This window comes from Pogoniulus pusillus, chromosome 3 (assembly GCF_015220805.1).
Source record: "Pogoniulus pusillus isolate bPogPus1 chromosome 3, bPogPus1.pri, whole genome shotgun sequence".
In the NCBI taxonomy this organism is placed as follows: domain Eukaryota; kingdom Metazoa; phylum Chordata; class Aves; order Piciformes; family Lybiidae; genus Pogoniulus; species Pogoniulus pusillus.
The window spans coordinates 2,131,751-2,153,638 of record NC_087266.1 but is presented as its reverse complement, the minus strand read 5'-3'; the positions used below and the strand labels follow the sequence as shown (position 1 = coordinate 2,153,638).

The window sequence follows — 21,888 nt, the reverse complement described above, 5'->3', positions numbered from 1 at the left end:
CAGGGCTCTGCTCCAGGCCCCTCCCCAGCCTTGCTGCCCTGCTCCAAACACCTTCCAGCACAACAGCTCTCTGCAATTCAGGAGCCCGCAACTGGACAAAGCACTCAAGCTGTGGCCTGAGCAGTGCTGAGCACAGGGGCACAAGAACCTCTCTTGTCCTAGTGGCCACCTTCCTGTTGAACAGCAACACACCTTTAGAAGTTTTGTCCTGCTGGCTACACTGTTCCTGATCCAGCCCAGGATGCCATTGGCTCTCTTGGCCACCTGGGCACACTGCTGCCTTGTGTTCAGCTACTATCTACCAGCACCCCCAGGTCCCTTTCTTCCTGGCTGCTCCCAGCCACTGTGTCCCCAGCCTGTAGTGCTGCTTGGGGTAATATAGCAGTCCTTTGCCTCAGCTAATAACTCAGACACAAACAGAAGCATTACCAGTTTTTAAGTGGCTGTTTTGTGCTTTAATCAGCAGCTTTTACATGAGGCTTTATTGTCTTTGGAATTGTGGAAAAGTGTACAAAGAAAAACAAAGGGAAATGAAAGATTTTTGTAAACAGAGAGATGTGATTGCAAGAGCCCAAGTGATGGGAGGGGACAGTCAGGACAGTCTATTACACACAAACATTTCTCAGCTTTGAAATGAAGACTGTAATTGACTGTGAGATGGATCTTTAAAGTCAGCAGTGCCTTAAAGTCCTTTCCAACCATATATGTGCTCCTCCCTGCAAGCTGCTCCTACTCCTGTTCTGGGCCCCTCAATTCAAGAGAGATCTTGAGGTGCTGGAAGGTGTTTGGAGAAGGACAGCAAGGCTGGGGAGGGGCCTGGAGCACAGCCCTGTGAGGAGAGGCTGAGGGAGCTGGGGGTGTGCAGCCTGCAGCAGAGGAGGCTCAGGGCAGAGCTGATTGCTGTCTGCAGCTGCCTGCAGGGAGGCTGTAGCCAGGTGGGGTTGGGCTCTGCTGCCAGGCAAGCAGCAAGAGAAGAAGGAGTCAGAGTCTGAAGCTGTGCCAGGGCAGGTCTAGGCTGGATGTTGTTAGGAAGTTGCTGGCAGAGAGAGTGATTGGCATTGGAATGGGCTGCCCAGGGAGGTGGTGGAGTGGCCGTGGCTGGAGGTGTTGCAGCCAAGCCTGGCTGGGGCACTTAGTGCCATGGTCTGGTTGGTTGGGCAGGGCTGGGTGCTAGGTTGGGCTGGCTGAGCTTGGAGCTCTCTGCCAACCTGCTTGATTCTGTGATTCCTTTCAGAGAATTATAGAGAGCAGTGAGATCTCCACTCAGCCTCCTGTTCTCCACACTAGACAATCTCAGCTCCCTCAGCAGCTCCTCATAAGGCTTGTTCTCTAGACCCTTCTCTGGACACTCCAGCACCTCAATGTCTTTCTTGTAGTGAGGGGCCTGAAAGTGAACCAAACATTTGAGGTATGGGTTCACCAGTGCTGACTACAGGAAGACAATCACTTCCCTGCTTCTTCTGGCCCCACTCTTCCTGATTTGGGCCAGGAAGCTGTTGGCAGCCTTGGCTGTAGTTGAAATCCACTCTCCTCTCTCACAGTTTCATCCAATGCCACTTAAGCTTGTTGGCTCCAACCTTGCTTGTCAATCATATGCAAGGAAAAGTCAAGCTGTTGAGGCAGCAGTTTGCTACAAGATTGCCTCTTCCACCCTCTACAGAGCCTTATGACAAAAAATGCCTCCATGTGCTCATTCTTCAGCATCCACAAGGTCTAACCTGTGCTCCTGGTGATTCCCTTCTAGCCCAGTACGTGTGGCTCAGCCTTTGGCTTGCTGGGACAATAGAGTTGATTAGCTAAACTAAATTGTTCCTCTTTAATGCTACCAAAGGTTCGTTCCAGGCTGTTGCATGCAAATGAAGATGTGAAAACAAGTGGCACTTAATGATGAGAACATTACAGGGTTTGCAGCTGTACAGTGTGCTACATCTCTGGTACAAATTGTATCCACTTGAAAGCTGTAGAGGGTGCAGGACTGCCGCGTAGGTGGCTGCTGGTAACAGAAGCACTGATGCAAATGTTGATGGAGGTGCTAAATTGTGAGTCTGAAACTTGGATGAACTGGAGCCTAACTAAATCTTCAAGGCACATCTCTTTGTCTCCAGTGTGGATTCCTTAGGTGTAAGTAATACCTGTCTTGCAGAAATGTAATGGCAGCTGTGCTTGAAAGGTGAGGAGTAAATGCTGAGTTGGAGCTTGCTTAATGGCCTGGGCCAAAAAAAAACAGCTTCAAAGCCTCACTTGCTGGTGAGAAGTTCTCCCAGGTTTTCTGTTTCTTGAGTGTTAGACTCCTAGAACCTTAAAGGTTGGAAGGGACCTCCAGAGATACTGAGTCCAACCTCCCTACAAAAGCAGGATCCCCTAGGGTAGTTCACACAGGAATGCATCCAGGCAGGTTTTGAAGGTCTCCAGAGAAGGAGACTCCACAACCTCTCTGGGCAGCCTGCTCCAGGGCTCTGTCACCCTCACTGTAAAGAGGTTTCTATTCATATTGAGGTGTAAACTTCTATGTTCCAGTTTTGAGTACACCTTGAGTGCTGTGCCCAGCTGTGGGATCCTCCATTCAAGAGAGTTTTTGAGGTGCTGGAAGGTGTTTGGAGCAGGGCAGCAAGGTTGGGGAGGGGCCTGGAGCACAGCCCTGTGAGGAGAGGCTGAGGGAGCTGGGGGTGTGCAGCCTGCAGCAGAGGAGGCTCAGGGCAGAGCTCATTGCTGTCTGCAGCTCCCTGAAGGGAGGCTGTAGCCAGGTGGGGTTGGGCTCTGCTGCCAGGCAAGCAGCAACAGAAGAAGGGGACACATTGTCAAGTTGTGCTGGGGGAGGTCTAGGCTGGATGTTAGGAGGCAGCTCCTGGCAGAGAGAGTGATTGGCATTGGAATGGGCTGCCCAGGGAGGTGGTGGAGTGGCTGTCCCTGGAGGTGTTCAAGAACCATATAATCAAGCAGGTTGGAAAAGACTTCCAAGCTCATCCAATCCAACCCAGAAAAGCCTGGATGAGGCACTTAGTGCCATGGTCTAGTCAGATGGCTAGGGCTGGGTGCTAGATTGGACTGGATGAGCTTGGAGGTCTCATCCCACCTGGTTGGTTCTGTGTAGCCTTTGCTCCTTGTCTTGTTGCTGCTGACCACTGGAAAGACATTGGCCCCAGTTGACACCCACCCCTCAGATACTTCTAGACATTGATTAGATCTCCCCTCAGTCTCCTCTGAGTACTGCTTCATTCTCTGGCCTAACTTAAGTCTTTGTTTTGTTTTTGCAAAGCTCTCTTCAGAATTGGTCTTGGCTAGCAGAGACCCAATATCAATTGTTATCCTGCTGTGACCACCTCACTCCACTGGAGCTGTGACAGTGGGTTTTGACAGTGGAAATCTGGGGAAGATTAAGCCTGTCTCTCAAGCCAGGCATGGGACACAGTCAGACAGAAAATAAAGGGTGACAGAAGAGTGTCAGATGTAAAACTGAGGGTGTGGGACCTGCTACAAAGCCAGGAATCTCTATGTGGTTTTAATCATACCAACCAGCAAGACATTCCCTGTCTGCTATATTCAGTCCCTTTATATCAGCTCTTAAATTGCACAGGCTGAGAGAGGAAATAAATTCCTGTTCCTCTTCTCTTTGAGCAGCAGCTGAGAATGATGGTGCTGGGAATCACTGACAGCAACCTGCAAATTAGATTCTTTGATGAATCATAGAATCAAGCAGGTTGGCAGAGAGCTCCAAGCTCAGCCAGCCCAACCTAGCACCCAGCCCTGGCCAACCAACCAGACCATGGCACTAAGTGCCCCAGCCAGGCTTGGCTTCAATACCTCCAGCCACAGCCACTCCACCACCTCCTTGGGCAGCCCATTCCAATGCCAATCACTCTCTCTGCCAGCAACTTCCTAACAACATCCAGCCTAGACCTCCTCTGCCACAACTCAAGTGGAGTCAGCATCCCTGGAGGTGTTCAGGCAAAGCCTGGATGAGGCACTTAGTGCCATGGTCTGGTTGCTTGGCCAGGGCTGGGTGCTAGGTTGGACTGGCTGAGCTTGGAGCTCTCTTCCAACCTGCTTCATTCTATGATTCTGTGAACTGTAAATATTTCTTTGGAGCTCTTAGCATCCTGTGATTTAGTTTTTACAATCTCCTCTACTTATTACCATTCTCTTTTCATGGTTACAATACTTCATTAAAAAACAAATTCAGCTGAATTGATTTACCCAGAAGAGATGGAGGAGATTCTCCTCCCATCCAAAGTCCTGGTGTGAGAACATCCCCTCCAGAGCTATGCACAGACTAATCAGTACACCCAAAACCAAACAAAGATAATGAGGAAGCTGAACATATAAACAGACACAAATCCTACTGGATTAGGAGGTCTAGGAATCAAAGATCATATGCTTTTAAAAAGCCTTTTTCTTCCAACTCAAGTTACTGTTCCACTCATCTCTTCAAGTCTCATGTGAAACCAGATTCCTGCTCTCTTTACTTGCCACCATGTTTAAGGAATGCAGCAGCCTGTGCAGCCCTCAGACATTAGTCAGAGGATTAAAACTGTGCCAGTCAGGAGAAGAGAGCTGTTAAAAGGCAACAGTTCACAATGTTTTAATATGTAGTCATCATCATAGAATCAAGCAGGTTGGAAGAGAGCTCCAAGCTCAGCCAGCCCAACCTAGCACCCAGCCCTGCCCAACCAACCAGACCATGGCACTAAGTGCCCCAGCCAGGCTTGGCTGCAACACCTCCAGGCACAGCCACTCCACCTCCCTGGGCAGCCCATCCCAATGCCAGTCACTCTCTGCCAACCTAGACCTCCCTTGCCACAGCTCCAGGCTGTGTCCCCTTGTTCCATTGCTGCTTGCCTGGCAGCAGAGCCCAACCCCACCTGGCTACAGCCTCCCTGCAGGCAGCTGCAGGCAGCAATGAGCTCTGCCCTGAGCCTCCTCTGCTGCAGGCTGCACCCCCCCAGCTCCCTCAGCCTCTCCTCACAGGGCTCTGCTCCAGGCCCCTCCCCAGCCTTGCTGCCCTTCTCCAAACACCTTCCAGCACCTCAGCATCTCTCTGCAATTCAGGAGCCCACAACTGGACACAGCACTCCAGGGGTGGCCTGAGCAGTGCTGAGCACAGGGGCAGGAGAACCTCCCTTGTCCTGCTGCCCACACTGCTCCTGAGCCAGCCCAGGATGCCATTGGCTCTGCTGCCCACCTGGGCACTGCTGCCTCAGCTTTAGCTCCTCTTTCCCAGCACCCCCAGGGCCCTCTCTGCCTGGCTGCTCTCAGCCACTCTGGCCCCAGCCTCTAGTGCTGCTTGGGGTTGTTGTGGCCAAAGTGTAGAACCCTGCACTTGGCCTTGTTCAATCTCATCCCCTTGGCCTCTGCCCACCCATCCAGCCTGGCCAGGTCCCTCTGCAGGGCTCTGCTACCCTCCAACAGCTCCACAGCTGCTCCTAGCTTGGTGTCAATACAGACTTACTGCTTGAGACTTTCTACAGCTGAGAACTGTAGGCCTGAGGAACTGTTTGGAAAGAAACTGCTGGAAGTGTGAAGGCAGCCAGGCAGGCAGACCCTGACCCATGGAGAGAACATCAGCTTGTGGATTTCTGCACCTTTATATATGTCTGTGGTGAAAGCCTGGAGAGGAGAAGTATCTTGCTTTTGTGCTGCTTTCTTTAAAGCAAATTTACTGAGAACTCCAAGACAGCTTTGAACATTGGAAGCTGAGTGTTAGTAGAATGCAAAATAGGAGGAGCTAGTTCTTGCAGTGGGGAAGGCAGATCAGTAAGGCTGAGACAGCCCTTTTTAAGCTGAAAAGCATTCCTCTGAAGGAAGTCTTTGCACCTCAGGGCAGATCCTTTCCTCCTTTCCTTGCCTGTGTGTTTTGTTTGGGGGGTTGTTTTTTTTTCTCTCTGAAATCTGCAATTCTGTAGCAGCTTTGTATATTGCAGCAAACTTTACCCAGTCCCCTTTTGGGGCTGCTTCCTAGGAAATCTGCCTTTATTTTGTCTTTGTGACCCAGCTGCATGTCTGTTCCCTGCTATTTTCAGTAGCCTCCCACTCTGTCTGCAGTGTTGAAGGCTCCCTGCTTTCTGAGTGTCTTGTTCTGTCTTTTCCACTTCACTCCCTGGAAAGTTTCCTTCTTTGACTGTCTTCAGCTGCTGTGGAGAAGGTGGAGGCTCCTCTACTCTCTGAAAGAGTTTTTTTGACCCAAGATGCTCCAGCCAGTATGAGGAGGCCCTGGACAGCCACTTTTCCTGTGGCCCAGCTGCAGCCTTTTGGAAGAGCTCTGCATACAATGAGTTACAAAGCACAACAGCTGCATTGGCATTCATGACTCCTTAAACCAAATCTCAGCTGTGTTCTCTATTGCCTATGGCCTTACTCATTCCTGAGGACCTGGCTCTATGTGTAAGAAGTTCTGCACTCTGTTAGCTCCATAGAATCTTAGAGTGGTGGGGACTGAAAGGCACCTCCAGACATAGAGTCCAATCTCCTGCTGAAGCAGGATCACTTAGGGCAGGTCACCCAGGAATGAATCCAGACAGGTCTTGACAGTCTCTAGAGAAGGAGACCTCTCTGGGCAGCCTGTTCCAGTGCTCTGGCATCCTCACAGTAAAAATGTTTTCCTCGTGTTGATGTGGAATTTCTTGTGTTCCAACTTGTATCCATTGCTGCTTGTCCTAACATAAGATGCCTCTGAGAAGAGGCCTTCTTGACATCCCCCATTCAGATCTTTCCTTAACATCAATAAGATTTCCTCTCAGTCTTCTCCAGACTAAATAGCACCAGGTCTTTCAGCCTTTCCTCATGAGGTGTTTCAGTGTCCATCATCCTCATAGCCTTCAGTGGACACTTGCTGGTATATCTCTGTCCTCTTGAACTGCACACAATACTCTAGATGTGGTTTCACTAGGGTAGAGTAGAAGGGGAGGAGAAACAGCCTTGACCTGTTGGCCACACTCTTCTTAATGCACCTCAGGATCTCACTGGCCTTCTTGGCCACAAGGACACATTGCTGTGCCATGGATAACACATCATAGAATCAGTCAGGGTTGGAAGGGACCACAAGGATCAGCCAGTGCCAACCCCCCTGCCATGCCCAGGGACACCCTACCCTAGAGCAGGCTGCACACAGCCTCAGCCAGCCTGGCCTCAACCACCTCCCTGGGCAACCCAGTCCAGCCTCTCACCACTCTCCTGCTCAACAACTTCCTCCTCACCTCCAGCCTCACTCTCCCCACCTCCACCTTTGCTCCATTCCCCCCACTCCTGACACTCACTGACAGCCTCAGAAGTCCCTCCCCAGCTTTTTGTAGCCCCCTTCAGCTGCTGCAAGGCCACAAGAAGGTCCCCTGGGAGCCTCCTCTGCTCCAGCCTGCACAGCCCCAACTCTTTCAGGCTGTGCTCACAGCAGAGCTGCTGCAGCCTCTCAGCATCCTCCTGGCCCTGCTCTGGACACTCTCCAGCATCTCCACATCCTTCTTGTCCCAGGGGCTCCAGAGCTGGATGCAGGACTCCAGGTGGGGTCTCAGCAGAGCAGAGCAGAGGGGGAGAATCCCCTCTCTGGCCCTGCTGGCCACACTTCTTTCTTTCACATTGGTCTTATGTCTAAGCTGATGTTATATGGCATGGAATACCCCTTTGGCCATTTGAGGCACATTGTTGTCCCTTGGATGACTTTATTTTCTGCCTCCATCAGAGGTAATATGTTGTCTGCATGATGCTTGTCTCTTCCCACGCATCTGGATGCTGTTTGACTGCACCCAGAGTCTGGACCATGCTGTTTCAGTATTTGAAAGGACACTGGACAGTAAATCCAAATGCAGTTACTGTGAATAACCCAGGAATTCTTCTCTAAAATGCTTCCAGAGATTACACTTTGACCACAACAACCCCAAGCAGCACTACAGGCTGAGGAAAGAGTGGCTGGAGAGCAGCCAGGCAGAGAGGGCCCTGGGGGTGCTGGCAGAGAGGAGCTGAAGCTGAGGCAGCAGTGCCCAGGTGGGCAGCAGAGCCAATGGCATCCTGGGCTGGCTCAGGAGCAGTGTGGGCAGCAGGACAAGGGAGGTTCTTGTGCCCCTGTGCTCAGCACTGCTCAGGCCACACCTTGAGTGCTGTGTCCAGTTCTGGCTCCTGAATTGAAGAGCAATGTTGAGGTGCTGGAAGGTGTTTGGAGCAGGGCAGCAAGGCTGGGGAGGGGCCTGGAGCAGAGCCCTGTGAGGAGAGGCTGAGGGAGCTGGGGGGGTGCAGCCTGCAGCAGAGGAGGCTCAAGGCAGAGCTCATTGCTGTCTACAACTACCTTCAGGGAAGTACCTGCTACTAGGGAGAAGGCACCAACCCCACCTCACTCCAGCCTTCTTTCAGAGAATTATAGGGAGCATTGAGATCTACTCTCAGCTTCTGTTGTCCAGACTAAATAATCCCAGCTCCCTCAGCTGCTCCTCATGAAACCTCTTCTCCTGACCCTTCACCAGCTTTGCTCTTCTCTGGACACTGTCCAGCACCTCAATGTCCTTCTTATAGTGAGGCACTCAAGACTAAGCTATTTAAGATGCAGCCTCACCAATGCAGAAGACAGGTCTAGATTAAAGATATTGCAGTGTCATCAGGGTTGGAAGAGACCTCACAGATCATCAAGTCCAAGCCTTTACCACAGAGCTCAAGGCCAGACCATGGCACCAAGTGCCACGTCCAGTCCTGCCTTGAACAGCTCCAGGGACGGCGACTCCACCACCTCCCTGGGCAGCCCATTCCAGTGTCCAATGATATGATGCTGTGAAGCTTCAGCAGCTTGGTTTTGTGGGTCTGGGCTAGGACTCCAGCACTGATTTCTCTGAGCTTTTTAAGTCCTCTCTGATCCCTTTGTGCTTGCATGGAATGAAAGGTGGCATCAAGCAGTTTGTGCTCTCCTGAAGCTTCTTGCCTCGAGTCAGAGTTAGTCCAAGACTGACACCAAAGGGAATCCTTTTAAATTAAACCATTAGACATTTAAGGAGATGGAAACAAAACAGGTACTCAATCCAGTTGTTCTTGTATTTGGAATGGGAGTAAAAAGCCTTTGATGTTGAATCCTGGTGTGTTTACTCTGAGGCACTAAAATGCTTCATACAGATTTCCCCCTCCCTCTTTCCCCTTTGTAATTGGAGTAGGTTTTGACTAGAGAATGGAGAGAACTTGAAAGCAAACAGATTATTCTCCTCTAATCTTTTATCAAGCAGGTATTTGGGGATTGGGAAGTGCAAGAGAAGTCCCATCTATGGAAATAAAAGCATCACAGTGTTGTCACTTTGTTTTTCATGTCCATGACTAACAAAACCATCGCAGTGCCAGCTCTGAAGAGGGAAAGCATCACCTATTACTTAGAATCACAGAATGAGTCAGGGTTGGAAGGGACCACAAGGATCATCTAGTTCCTAAATGATCAGGGCTGCCCACAGCCTCATCCAGCCTGGCCCTAAGCATCTCCAGCCATGGGGCCTCAACCACCTCCCTGGGCAACCCTGTCCAGCCTCTCACCACTCTCCTGCTCAACAACTTCCTCCTCACCTCCAGCCTCACTCTCTCCACCTCCACCTTTGCTCCATTCCCCCCACTCCTGCCTCTCCCTGACAGCCTAAATGTCCCTCCTCTGCTTTTTTGTTGGCCCACTTCAGCTCCTGGAAGGACCTGTCCTGCCACCCCAGCCCTGTGTGCTGACCTTCAAAACAATGAGTCTTTCTCTTCCCCCAGGCTGAATCTCCCCACTTCCAGCTTTGCTCCATTCCCCCTAGTCCTGTCACTCCCTGAGAGCCTAAAAAGTCCCTCCCCATTTCAGAGTTGAAAGGGACCACAAGGATCATCCAGTTCCAATCTCTCTGCCATGGGCAGAGACACCTCATGCTAGGTCAGGCTGTCTAGAGACTTATCCAGCCTGGCCTTAAACATCTCCAAGGATGAGGCTTCCAGCACCTTTCTGAGCAACCTGTTCCAAGGTCTCACCACCCTCATGCTGAAGAACTTCTTTCTAACATCCAGTCTGAATCAACCCATTTATTACTTGTCTTCAACCAGTGGTTGTTTCTCATAGAGAAGCAAGTTTGATCTGCAAACATGAGGTTAAATCTGGGGCACACATACCTGAAATTGCTGTCCTGTAAAGTGGAGGAGCCAACAAACTTATACATGTGGAGTATAAAGCTGCTAGTTATGGGATATCCCCTTGCTGAAGAGACTCCTGCAGGAAAAAGGAGGCCATGTAGCAGGTGGATTGGCTTTTGCAGCTCACAACACCTGTTCATCAGGCTTTGTCTCAAAATGAGGGAGCAGATGTGGGCAGCAGGCAATCACATCATGGAGGAGGAGTAAAATGTTCTCTCAGTATTGCTATGGTCACTTCCCCACCTGCTGGAAGCCATCCAGGAGCTGCTTACAGGTGCAGACCTGCATCTTGGGAGCTCTCTGTGGTCTCCCAGTCTGGCTCCAGGTGTTTAGAAGTCTAGTTGAGCACTGAGGAAGAGTTCTCACACTTCCTCCAGGCACTGTCTGTTTTCCCTTGCATCCCTGAGATTACATCTGGTTTGGAGAGTGAAAAGTGACACAGAGGCATTGCAGAGAAACCAAGTTCCAGCTCCTGGAGGCAGCTGTATCCTGGTTGGGGATTCGAGGGGAAGATCTCATGGCTGATTTCTTCTGTTCTTTTCCTGCTCCCAGACTGACTCTTTCTTGGTGTTCAGAAGTTGCATCCTACAGGCTTAGGTGGGATTTTGCACTGGTGGAACAGGGAGTGTAGCTGAACTAAGCTTGCAGTAGGAGAAACTGGAGTGGCTCATGGTTCATCAGGGTTCTGGCCGTGGCTCTGGGACTGTGATGTGTGAATGTTTGCATGTTTATTAGTACTCATGCTGATTTCTGCTCTTTTCCTGCTTACAGTCTGACTCTTTCTTAGAATCATAGAATCAAGCAGGTTGGAAGAGAGCTCCAAGCTCAGCCAGTCCAACCTAGCACCCAGCCCTGCCCAACCAACCAGACCATGGCACTAAGTGCCCCAGCCAGGCTTGGCTGCAACACCTCCAGCCACAGCCACTCCACCACCTCCCTGGGCAGCCCATTCCAATGCCAATCACTCTCTCTGCCAACAGCTTCCTCCTCACATCCAGCCTAGACCTCCCCCGGCACAACTTGAGACTGTGTCCCCTTCTTCTGTTGCTGCTTGCCTGGCAGCAGAGCCCAACCCCACCTGGCTACAGCCTCCCTTCAGGTAGTTGTAGACAGCAATGAGCTCTGCCCTGAGCCTCCTCTTCTCCAGCCTAAACAACCCCCAGCTTCCTCAGCCTCTCCTCATAGGGTTTGTGCTCCAAGCATCTCACCAGTCTTCCTTGCCCTTCTCTGGACACCTTCCAGCACCTCAACATCTCAATAAGGACAAGAAGAAGATCATAGAATCAACCAGGTTGGAAGAGACCTCCAAGATCATCCAGTCCAACCTAGCACCCAGCCCTATCCAGTCAACTAGACCATGGCACTAAGTGCCTCATCCAGACCTCCAGGGACAGTGCCTCCACCACCTCTCTGGGCAGCCCATTCCAATGCCAATCACTCTCTCCGTGAAGAACTTCCTCCTAACATCCTGGGCTGGCTCAGGAGCAGTGTGGGCAGCAGGACAAGGGAGCTTCTTCTGCCCCTGTGCTCAGCACTGCTCAGGCCACACCTGGAGTGTTGTGTCCAGTTCTGGGCTCCTGAATTGCAGAGAGCTGTTGAGGTGCTGGAAGGTGTTTGGAGCAGGGCAGCAAGGCTGGGGAGGGGCCTGGAGCAGAGCCCTGTGAGGAGAGGCTGAGGGAGCTGGGGGTGTGCAGCCTGCAGCAGAGGAGGCTCAGGGCAGAGCTCATTGCTGCCTGCAGGGAGGCTGTAGCCAGGTGGGGTTGGGCTCTGCTGCCAGGCAAGCAGAAGGAAACCTGATCTAATGTGAGGTGTCCTTGCCTGTGGCAGGGTGGTTGGAACTTAGATGATCCTTGAGGTCTCTTCCAGCCCTGACAGTTCTATGGTTCTGTGATTCTGTGCTGCTGGAGATATGTATCTAGTGTCTTGTGCTGCAAGTTGTTGTGGTACTACAGCCTGTATCCCCATAGGTGCCTGAATGTGGAGGTGGGAGCTGTGGTGTTCCATGAGCTAGGAGCTATGGTTTTGTTTCAGATGCCAACAGTCTGACTTCTTGCTCACTTTTTGACTTGCAGACCTCAAATAAGGCAAGAGAACCTTCAGAAAAGACTCAGTTCTTCAACGTGCCTGCCTTCCTGACAGTTTCTGGCCAGCTCCACTTGGAAGTGATGGCAGGGTGAGCAAAGAGGACCTCATGGCTTGGTCTGTGCAATTGTCTTGGTTGGTATTTTTAGCCCATCAGTGTCAAGGAATGTAGCAAGCCAGCAGTGGCTGGATGAAGCTGTGAGAGGCCAGCCTAGGCAGGGGAAAATTAGGCTGCTTTTTAATTCTAGTCTGTGACACACACCCTGTGAGGAGAGGCTGAGGGAGCTGGGGGGGTGCAGCCTGCAGCAGAGGAGGCTCAGGGCAGAGCTCATTGCTGCCTGCAGCTGCCTGCAGGGAGGCTGTAGCCAGGTGGGGTTGGGCTCTGCTGCCAGGCAAGCAGCAAGAGAAGAAGGGGACAGAGTCTGAAGCTGTGGCAGGGCAGGTCTAGGCTGGATGTGAGGAGGAAGCTGTTGCCAGAGAGAGTGGATGGAAGGTTGACCATGAGCCAGCAGTGTGTTCTGATGGCCAAGGCCAGTGGCATTCTGGGTGGTATTAGGAGGGATGTGGTTAGCAGGTTGAGAGAGGTTCTCCTCCCCTTGTGTCATGCCCTGGTGAGGCCACATCTGGAATATTGTGTCCGGTTCTGGGCCCCTCAGTCCGAGAAGGACCTCAGGGAGCTGCTTGAGAGAGTCCAGTGCAGAGGCACAGAACTGGAGTGGAACATCTTCCCTGAGAGGAGAGGCTCAGGGAGCTGGGGCTTTTCAGTTTGGAGGAGCCTGAGAGGTGGCCTCAGTCGTGTTTATAAATACATGCAGGGTGAGTGCCAGGCTCTGCTGGGTGATGCCCAGTGCCAGTCCAAGGGCCAGTGGGTGAAGCTGAGGCATAGGAAGTTCCATGGAAACACGAGGAGGATTTTTTTCCCTGTGAGGATGACAGAACACTGGAAAAGGCTGCCCAGGAGGGTTGTGGAGTCTCCCTCTCTGGAGATATTCAAGGCTGACCTGGATGCTTTCCTGTGTGATCTGCTCTAGGTGATCCTGCTCTGGCAGGGGAGCTGGGACTAGATGATCTTGCAAGGTCACTTCCAGCCCCTGACTTTCTTTGATTCTGTGATCTGCCTTTTCATGTAAAGGTCCTGATGAGTGTTTCTTAGAGCATTTGCTGCCCATGCCTCCTGCACTGTCAAGAGCCAATATTTCTTCAGTTAATCACTATTGCCCAGTTTCGTTGGCTGCTGGCAAATACCCACAGTGCCATTATTCAAAGGACAAGCTTTGCCTATGAATCACAAGCTATAGATTTCTCCAGAATCATACAATCAGGCAGGGCTGGAAGGGAGCACAAGGAGCAGCCAGTTCCAACCCCCCTGCCATGCCCGGGGACACCCTACCCTAGAGCAGGCTGCACACAGCCTCAGCCAGCCTGGCCTTAAAAGGTGTTTTCTGCCTGGTTTGTTCCCTTTGAGGGACACTGCCCTTTTTCAGACCAGCTAAATTCAAGCTAAAGGCTCTGGTTGGACAGGATATTTCTCCTGTGGTGCTTGGCTGCTGTGACAGAAGCATAGGTCACTTGGCAGCCAAAGGCTGCTGCGTCATCCCCAGCCTTAGCTGGGCAGAGTTAATGAGGAAGAAAAGCTTTGCTGAACTGTAGGGGTGAAGGAGCTTCTGAGCACCTGAAAGGAGGAGAGATGTGATGCAGCTCTGTGTGTTAGGCTTAATTGACCATCACACACTGTGACCTTTATTGAGAGATGGAATTCCACAAATCAAATAAGCCCAGAGGAAAAGTATGGATTGTAATGATGGACTTGAACCGCAGTCACTCTCTTCTCTCCTGCATCAGTCTGTTGCCTTTAAATAGCATACAGCCTGCTCAGGGATGGAGCAGAAGGCTGAACTGGGCAGGTGCAAGGCCTGTCTGCTAAATGGTTTTTCCATGATGTCACTCAGGTGCCTCTGAGGATGACTAAATAGATCAATGTCATTGGATCATAGGGTGTTAGGGGTTGGAAGGGACCCAAGGAGATCATCCAGTCCAACCCCCCTGCTGGAGCAGGACAATGCTGTCTAGCACAGGTAACAGAGGAACACATCCAGACAGGCCTTGAAAGGCTCCAGAGGAGGAGACTCCACAACCTCTCTGGGCAGCCTGTGCCAGGGCTCTGGGACCCTTCCAGTAAAGAAGTTCCCCCTTGTGCTGAGCTGGAACCTTCTGTGCTGCAGCTTACACCCATTGCTGCTTGTCCTGTGCCAGGGAGCAGTGAGCAGAGCCTGTCCCCCCCTCCTGGCAGCCTTCAGATAGTTATAAACATTGATTAAATTCCCTTTCAGTCTTCTCTTCTCCAGACTAAGCAGCCCCAGGGCCCTCAGCCTCTCCTCATCAGGCAGTGCCCTCCTGTGCCCTCATCAACCTCCTAGCCCTCCTCTGGACCCTCTCCAGCAGATCCCTGTCCCTCTGCAACTGGGGAGCCCAAAACTGAAGGCAGTAATCAAGATGAGGTCTCAGCAGGGCAGAGTAAAGGAGGAGGAGAACCTCCCTTGATCTGCTGGACACACTCTGCTTAATACAGCCCAGGATCCCATTGGCCTTCTTGGCCCCCAGGGCACATTGCTGTGCCATGGGGAACTTGTTAGCCACCAGGACCCTCAGCTCCCTCTCCACAGGGCTGCTCTCCAGCAGTCACCTTCAGCCTGCAGGACATTGCATTACAGCTGCACGTTCCTGTTTTATGGTACAGTGCTGTTCTTACAGGCATTGTGAATGGATCCAGTGCCTCTAAATTTAGATCATAAAGTCATAGGATCAAGCAGGTTGGAAGAGAGCTCCAAGCTCAGCCAGCCCAACCTAGCACCCAGCCCTGCCCAACCAACCAGACCATGGCACTAAGTGCCCCAGCCAGGCTTGGCTTCAACACCTCCAAGGACAGCGTGCAGAACCCTGCACTTGGCCTTCTTCAGTCTTGTCCCCTTGGCCCCTGCCCACCCATCCAGCCTGACCAGGTCCCTCTGCAGGACTCTCCTACCCTCCAACAGCTCCACAGCTGCTCCCAGCTTGGAGTCATCTGCAGACATTCTGTTGATGGACTCAATCCTCTCGTCCAGATCATCAGAGTGTAGGTCAGACAGGAACTTTTCCAGGGGGGCTTTGAAGTCTCTGAAGAAGTGGACTCCACTGGGCAGCCCACTCCAATATTTTGTCACCTTCACAATGAAAAAGGTTTTCCTTCTGGTCACATGGAACCTTCCATGCTCTGTCTTGCACCCACTGCCCCTTGTCCTATCACTGGACATCACTGAGCAGAACCTGGCTCCTGCCTTCTCATCCTGCCCTTCACATGTTTGCAAACATGATTGAGATCACCTCTCAGTCTCCTCTTTTCCAAGCTAAAGAGCCCCAGTTCCCTCAGCCTTTCCTTGTAAGGGAGACATTCCACTCCTTTCATCATCTTTATGGCTCTTCACTGAACTTTTTCAGGCAGTTTCCTGTCCTTTTTGAACTGAGGAGCCCAGAATTGGACACAATATTCCAGATGTGGCCTCACCAGGGCAGAGGAGAGGGGGAGGAGAACAGAAAGTCATCCAGGCAGTCATGTCTGTTTGGAGTTAGCATTTAGATTTACAGTGCTCATGAGCAACCTTCAAGCTGTGGGTGGAAAAGTCTGGCCAGGGGAGATTTAGACAAGACTTACTAGTTGTGTCTGGAGCCAGACCTTCTTCTGTCCTTGCTGAGAGCTCCTCAGCAGCCCACAAGGTACCATCTGAGTTCTTGTTGTCCAGGGCTCAGTTTTGCAGCAGGGCTGCTTGCTGCTGTTCTTGATTTAAAGCAGAGAAGGATGAGCCATTTGTAGTTGTAATAGGGGCTCCAGAACTGCATGCAGTGCTCTAGCTGAGACCCCACCTGGAGTGCTGTATCCAGTTCTGGAGTCCCTATGACAAGAAGGATGTGGAGATGCTGGAGAGTGTCCAGAGCAGGGCCAGGAGGATGCTGAGAGGCTGCAGCAGCTCTGCTGTGAGCACAGCCTGAAAGAGTTGGGGCTGTGCAGGCTGGAGCAGAGGAGGCTCCCAGGGGACCTTCTTGTGGCCTTCCAGCATCTGAAGGGAGCTCCAAAATAGCTGGGGAGGGACTTTTGAGGGTGTGAGGGAGTGGCAGGACTGGGGGGAATGGAGCAAAGGTGGAGGTGTGGAGAGTGAGGCTGGAGGTGAGGAGGAAGTTGTTGAGCAGGAGAGTGGTGAGAGGCTGGAGTGGGTTGCCCAGGGAGGTGGTTGAGGCCCCATGGCTGGAGGTGTTTGAGGCCAGGCTGGCTGAGGCTGTGTGCAGCCTGCTCTAGGGTAGGGTGTCCCTGGGCATGGCAGGGGGTTGGCACTGGCTGCTCCTTGTGCTCCCTTCCAACCCTGACTGATTCTATGGTTCTAATTTGTGAGTTTGTAACCTCTTTCTTTGAGGAGGAGTAGGAAGAGAGGTATCCTGCATGGCACTTAGTGCCATGGTCTGGTTGATTGGCCAGGGCTGGGTGCTAGGTTGGACTGGATGAGCTTGGAGGTCTCTTCCAACCTGTCTGTTTCCATGATTCTATGATATCTGAAAGCTGTTGTTTTCTTTTCCCATACTTTGGTGGAAAGGTGAGTATTGCTTCCAGGAACTGCAAAGTTCCTGCAGGGAAGCTCACATTGGTCCTGGAAGCAATACTCAACCTTCCACCAAAGTATGGGAAAAGCAAGTCTATGCTTGACTGTCTGCTGTACTGTGTGTGCTTGGTATTGAAGGCAAGGACAGAGAAGTTCATCTTGTCTCCCACTGTGACACCCATGGCCCAGTTGGCACAACTGCAGAATTCATTGTGCTTCATCTTTGCAGGGATGGCATCTAAGCTGCCTGCTCCGAGGGCTGCATCAGGGTCAGCTGCTGTAAATCTGCAGGCTCTTTAAGGTCTCCAGCAAAGTGTTTATTCAGTTTTGCAGCTCTCCCCTTCAGGCTTGTCAGGCTCAGATGAGTCAGTAACCAATGTATGTGGTAGCAGTTTGGAGGACTCTGTGTCCTGCTAACTGCTCTTAAATGTCACTGGTTTGCTGTGACGTCCTTGTGGTATTTCCATGCCCCATGGTTCTCCTGTGAGGATAAAGGCCCCTTTGGGGACCTGAAGTAGGCTGAAGGGTTTGTGACAGCTGAAGAAGTGCATCTGATTTGCTGTCATTTTTTTTCCCTCCTTTCACTAATCTACACTTCCCATGAGCTCTGCCTGCTGCTCTCCTTTGGGGCCCTCCTGCTCGTGGGTTACGTCACTGTTTTGTGCCATGTTTCATCTCAGGTGCTGTCTGTTCTGCTCTTTGGATCATGAGCTTAACCAGACCTGCTGCTGCAGCTCTGGGGGCTGGCCCCTCCCTAAGTCAGAGAACAGATCTAATGAAGAGTGACTGAAGGAGCTAGGGCTGGGGCTGCTTGGTTTGAAAAAGAGGGGGCTGAGGGGAGACCTCATCACTGCCTAAAGCTGCCTGAAAGGACATTGTGGAGAGGTTGCTGCTGCTGGCAGCTGGTGGAGGGCCTGGAACACAAACCCTGTGAGGAGATGCTGAGGGAGCTGGGGGGGTGCAGCCTGCAGAAGAGGAGGCTCAGGGCAGAGCTGATTGCTGCCTGCAGCTGCCTGCAGGGAGGCTGTAGCCAGGTGGGGTTGGGCTCTGCTGCCAGGCAAGCAGCAAGAGAAGAAGGGGACACAGCCTCAAGCTGTGGCAGGGCAGGTCTAGGCTGGATGTTGTTAGGAAGTTCCTATCAGAGAGAGTGATTGGCACTGGAATGGGCTGCCCAGGGAGGTGGTGGAGTGGCCGTGGCTGGAGGTGTTGCAGCCAAGCCTGGCTGGGGCACTTAGTGCCATGGTCTGGTTGGTTGGGCAGGGCTGGGTGCTAGGTTGGACTGGATGAGCTTGGAGCTCTCTTCCAGCCTGGCTGATTCTGTGATTCTATGATCTCTTCTGATACATAATTAATGATACAAAAAGAGGGAATGGCCTCAAGCTGCAACTGGGTAGGTTTAGACTGGATATGAGGAAAAAAAATTCCCAGCAAGAGTGGTCAGGCACTGGAATGTGCTGCCCAGGGAGGTGGTGGAGTCACCAACCCTGGGTGTGTTTAGAAGTCATTTGGATGTAGTGCTTGGGGGTAGGGTTTAGGGTGCACCTTGTAGAGTAGGGTTCTGGGTTGGACTTGGTGATCCTGAGAGTCTTTTCCAACTTAAATGTTTCTGTGATTCTGTGAACAAGATGTCCTGTCATTCCTTGCTCTTTCTAGCTGTGTTTATTCCATTGTCAAAGTTTCAGGAGGTTTCTTCTTTCTTGTTCATGTCATGTTCTCTTCGAAGTTGGAATGCTATTGGAATGCCATTCTTGCCATTGGAATGGGCTGCCCAGGGAGGTGGTGGAGTGGCTGTGGCTGGAGGTGTTGCAGCCAAGCCTGGCTGGGGCACTTAGTGCCATGGTCTGGTTGGTTGGGCAGGGCTGGGTGCTAGGTTGGGCTGGCTGAGCTTGGAGCTCTCTTCCAACCTGCTTGATTCTATGATTCTGTGATTTGATGACTCTCTCAGCCAACCTTCTAATCACCTTTCATAGAATCAATCAGAGAATCATAGAATCAACCAAGTTGGAAGAGACCTCCAAGATCACCCAGTCCAGCCTAGCACCCAGCCCTATCCAGTCCACTACAAGCTTTGTGCCCCTCTGGATCACCTCCAGCAGGTCCCTGTCCTTGTGTTAGGGACTCCAGAGCTGGATGCAGTACTCCCTGCCAACTCCTTTTTTTATCACCTTGCAGAGAGGCTCTAAAAAACATCTTGATCATGCAGACCATTTCAGCTGTGTCTGCTGGAATTTGTAGAGAGCTGAAGGCAGTGAATTTCCCCTTTCAAAAAGGATAAAAACCCAACACTGATTTCACTTTTCAAATGCCAGTGGTTCCCTGGGAAGAGATGGAGAGGGAGAGCTGCCACTCTGGGTCGGTGCGCGAGAAAACGAGACGCGGTTGAGGCCATCTTCCAGACAAGAATCTTCATTTTCAGCAGGTCTGGCTGGCAAACACAGCTTTAAAATGTCATGCCAAAAGAAGTGGCTGATGATGGAACAGATTGCATTGTCTTAAAGCAAATATTTGCTCTTGCACTGTACAATTGGAGCTCCTTGTGAATGCAGCTGCAGCAACCGCGGCCAGTTGTCTAACGTTCCTGTTGCTAAGAGGTAGCAAAAATAAGTGTGATTATTTATCTTGGGTGCCTGAAAGACATTAAAAAAAACCCTCTAAAGCCCAAAAAAATCTCTTGACATTTCTTGCACAAGGTTTGTTTGAGTCTGAGTCACGAGGCAGACTCTTATAATTAGCACACTAACTTCCATTAATTAGGCTGACACTTAATTGGAGCTATAAAAAGCAACCGCGACATGTCTGGGTTTAATCAATTACTGCATACTTCAGTCTGCTCCGTGGCTGCTGCAGTGATTGCTAATGACTTGGTGTCACTGGGAGGCTAGAGGAAGGAACCTCAACCCTCAAGGGAGGTTGTAGCCAGGTGGGGGTCAGTCTCTTCTCCCAGGCAACCAGTAAGGGAACAAGGGAATGCAGTCTCAAGTGATGCCGGGGGAGGTCTAGGCTGGGCGTTGGAATCATAGAATGGTTTAGGTTGGAAGGGACCTCAAGGATCATCCAGCTCCAAACCCCTGCTGTAGGCAGGGACACCTCCCACTAGAGCAGGTTGCTCAAGGCCTCATCCAGCCTGGCTTTGGACACCTCCCGGGAGGGAGCAGCCACAACCTTCCTGGGCAACTTGTTGCAGTGTCTCACCACCCTCACTGTAAAGAACTTCCTCCTAACATCCAGTTTCAATCTCCCCTCTGCCAATTTAAACCCACTCCTCATCCTGTCATTACAAGACCTGGTCAATGGTCCCTTCCCAGCCTTCCTGTAGGTCCCCTTCAGCTACTGGAAGGCCACTATAAGGTCTCCTTGAATCCTCTTCTCCAGACTGAAGAGCCCCAACACTTGTAGCCTGTCTTCATAGCAGAGGTTCTTCACAGAGGGTTCTTCACATTGGCCACAGCTTGAGTGCTGTGTCCAGTTGTGGGCTCCTCAATTCAGGAGAGATGTTGAGGTGCTGGAAGGTGTCCAGAGAAGGGTGATGAAGCTGATGAGGGGCCTGGAGCACAGCCCTGTGAGGAGAGGCTGAGGGAGCTGGGGGGGTGCAGCCTGCAGCAGAGGAGGCTCAGGGCAGAGCTCATTGCTGTCTACAAATACCTGAAAGGAGGCTGTAGCCAGGTGAGGTTGAGCTCTGCTGCCAGGCAAGCAGCAAGAGAAGAAGGGGACACAGCCTCAAGTTGTGCCATAAGAGGTCTAGGCTTCACTCCTAGGAGTGCAGAGTGATTTGCACTGGAATGGGCTGCCCAGGGAGGTGGTGGAGTGGCTGTGGCTGGAGGTGTTGCAGCCAAGCCTGGCTGGGGCACTTAGTGCCATGGTCTGGTTGGTTGGGCAGGGCTGGGTGCTAGGTTGGGCTGGCTGAGCTTGGAGCTCTCTTCCAAGCTGGTTGCTCCTATTCTAATCTAAATGGTTATTTGGAGAAATGCTGAACTTCTCTTGGGGTTTTCCTCAGCCCAGCTTGACTTACCATTGCTAATCACTCATTTTACTGACTTCAATTAGTGATCTCAAAGCTAGGACAGAGCAAGACTCCACCGCGAGTAAAGTACAGCAGTGTCACATGAAAGGGCAGGGGACCCATGCTGATGAGGCCTTTGAGGCTGGAGCAGGAGAGATGGTATGGCTCTGTCTCCATTTCTCCCTCTTCTTCTGCCCTCTCTAATTGAGCAGCAGCACCTAGATGTGCTGTGAGGTTTCCTAAACAGACTGCAGGTGCTTTGCCAGCTGGTTGGGGTCTATGGGTCACGTTCAATTACTCACGCGTGCCTGGATCATTTTCATGCAGAGGTGGCTGGTCTGGGGAGGATCCTTGTTCCTTCTTCTTTTCTTGGTCTTGAAGCTTGAGCAAAGGATGTGGCAGGGGGATAGCTGGTGCTGGAACATGGCTGGAGGGTGCTGCTGTGCAGGAGACCTCGTGGGCATGATAGAACTCTACCCCTTGGAGGCTGCAGCGAGGGCAACTGCTGTGCTGCTTCAGTCTGACTGACTGGAGGGGGAAGTTGGCACTTCCCAGTCCCTGTCTGGGAACTTAGACAGCTCTTTTCTTGGGTTTGATTTATGTCTTTATTTTTGGCTGCCTGCAAAAGGAAGTACAGTCCCATCTCCTTGCAGCATGAAATGAAACCCAGCTCCTTGCAGCATGAATTGGGACCTCAGCTCTGCTGCTACCCAGGCCTAAGCCTCATTTACTGCTAGAAATGCTCTTGTCAAGTCACAGCTTTTCTCATCTGTGCTTCCTGTGTTCTGTGAGGAAGCTTTTAAAACTCCTTTCTCTGTTTTCTGGGTGAAGATCAGACCACTCACACCACCTTTCCAACAGAAGTGTGCATTTTCATTGTGCAAAATCCAAAGCATCAAACAGGAGTAATGGAAATACTATTTTTACACTGAGGTTAAAACCCAAATACTGCTGTCCAACTCTGAGGTTTTGTTTTAGAACAGTCTACCCAGCTCAAGCTTGTGAAATATTCTCCCTCTTCTCCAAACTGCTGGGCACCCAGACCTCACTGGCATCATTTGGAGCACTGAATCT

General features: G+C 51.5%; 1 protein-coding gene across 4 annotated transcripts in view; it reads left to right on the top strand.

The window, feature by feature from the left end:
* Positions 1-21,888, top strand: part of NARS2 (asparaginyl-tRNA synthetase 2, mitochondrial) — a 70,387-nt gene that overhangs the window by 9,836 nt on the left and 38,663 nt on the right. For 2 of the 4 annotated variants that reach the window (XM_064168900.1, XM_064168891.1), the window contains exon 6: positions 12,180-12,280. In XM_064168900.1, the coding sequence (XP_064024970.1) occupies positions 12,180-12,280 (101 nt within the window). Of the gene's footprint in view, positions 1-12,179; positions 12,281-19,123; positions 19,234-21,888 lie in introns of all 4 variants that reach the window. The other 2 variants (XM_064168881.1, XM_064168872.1) reach the window with 2 other exon arrangements.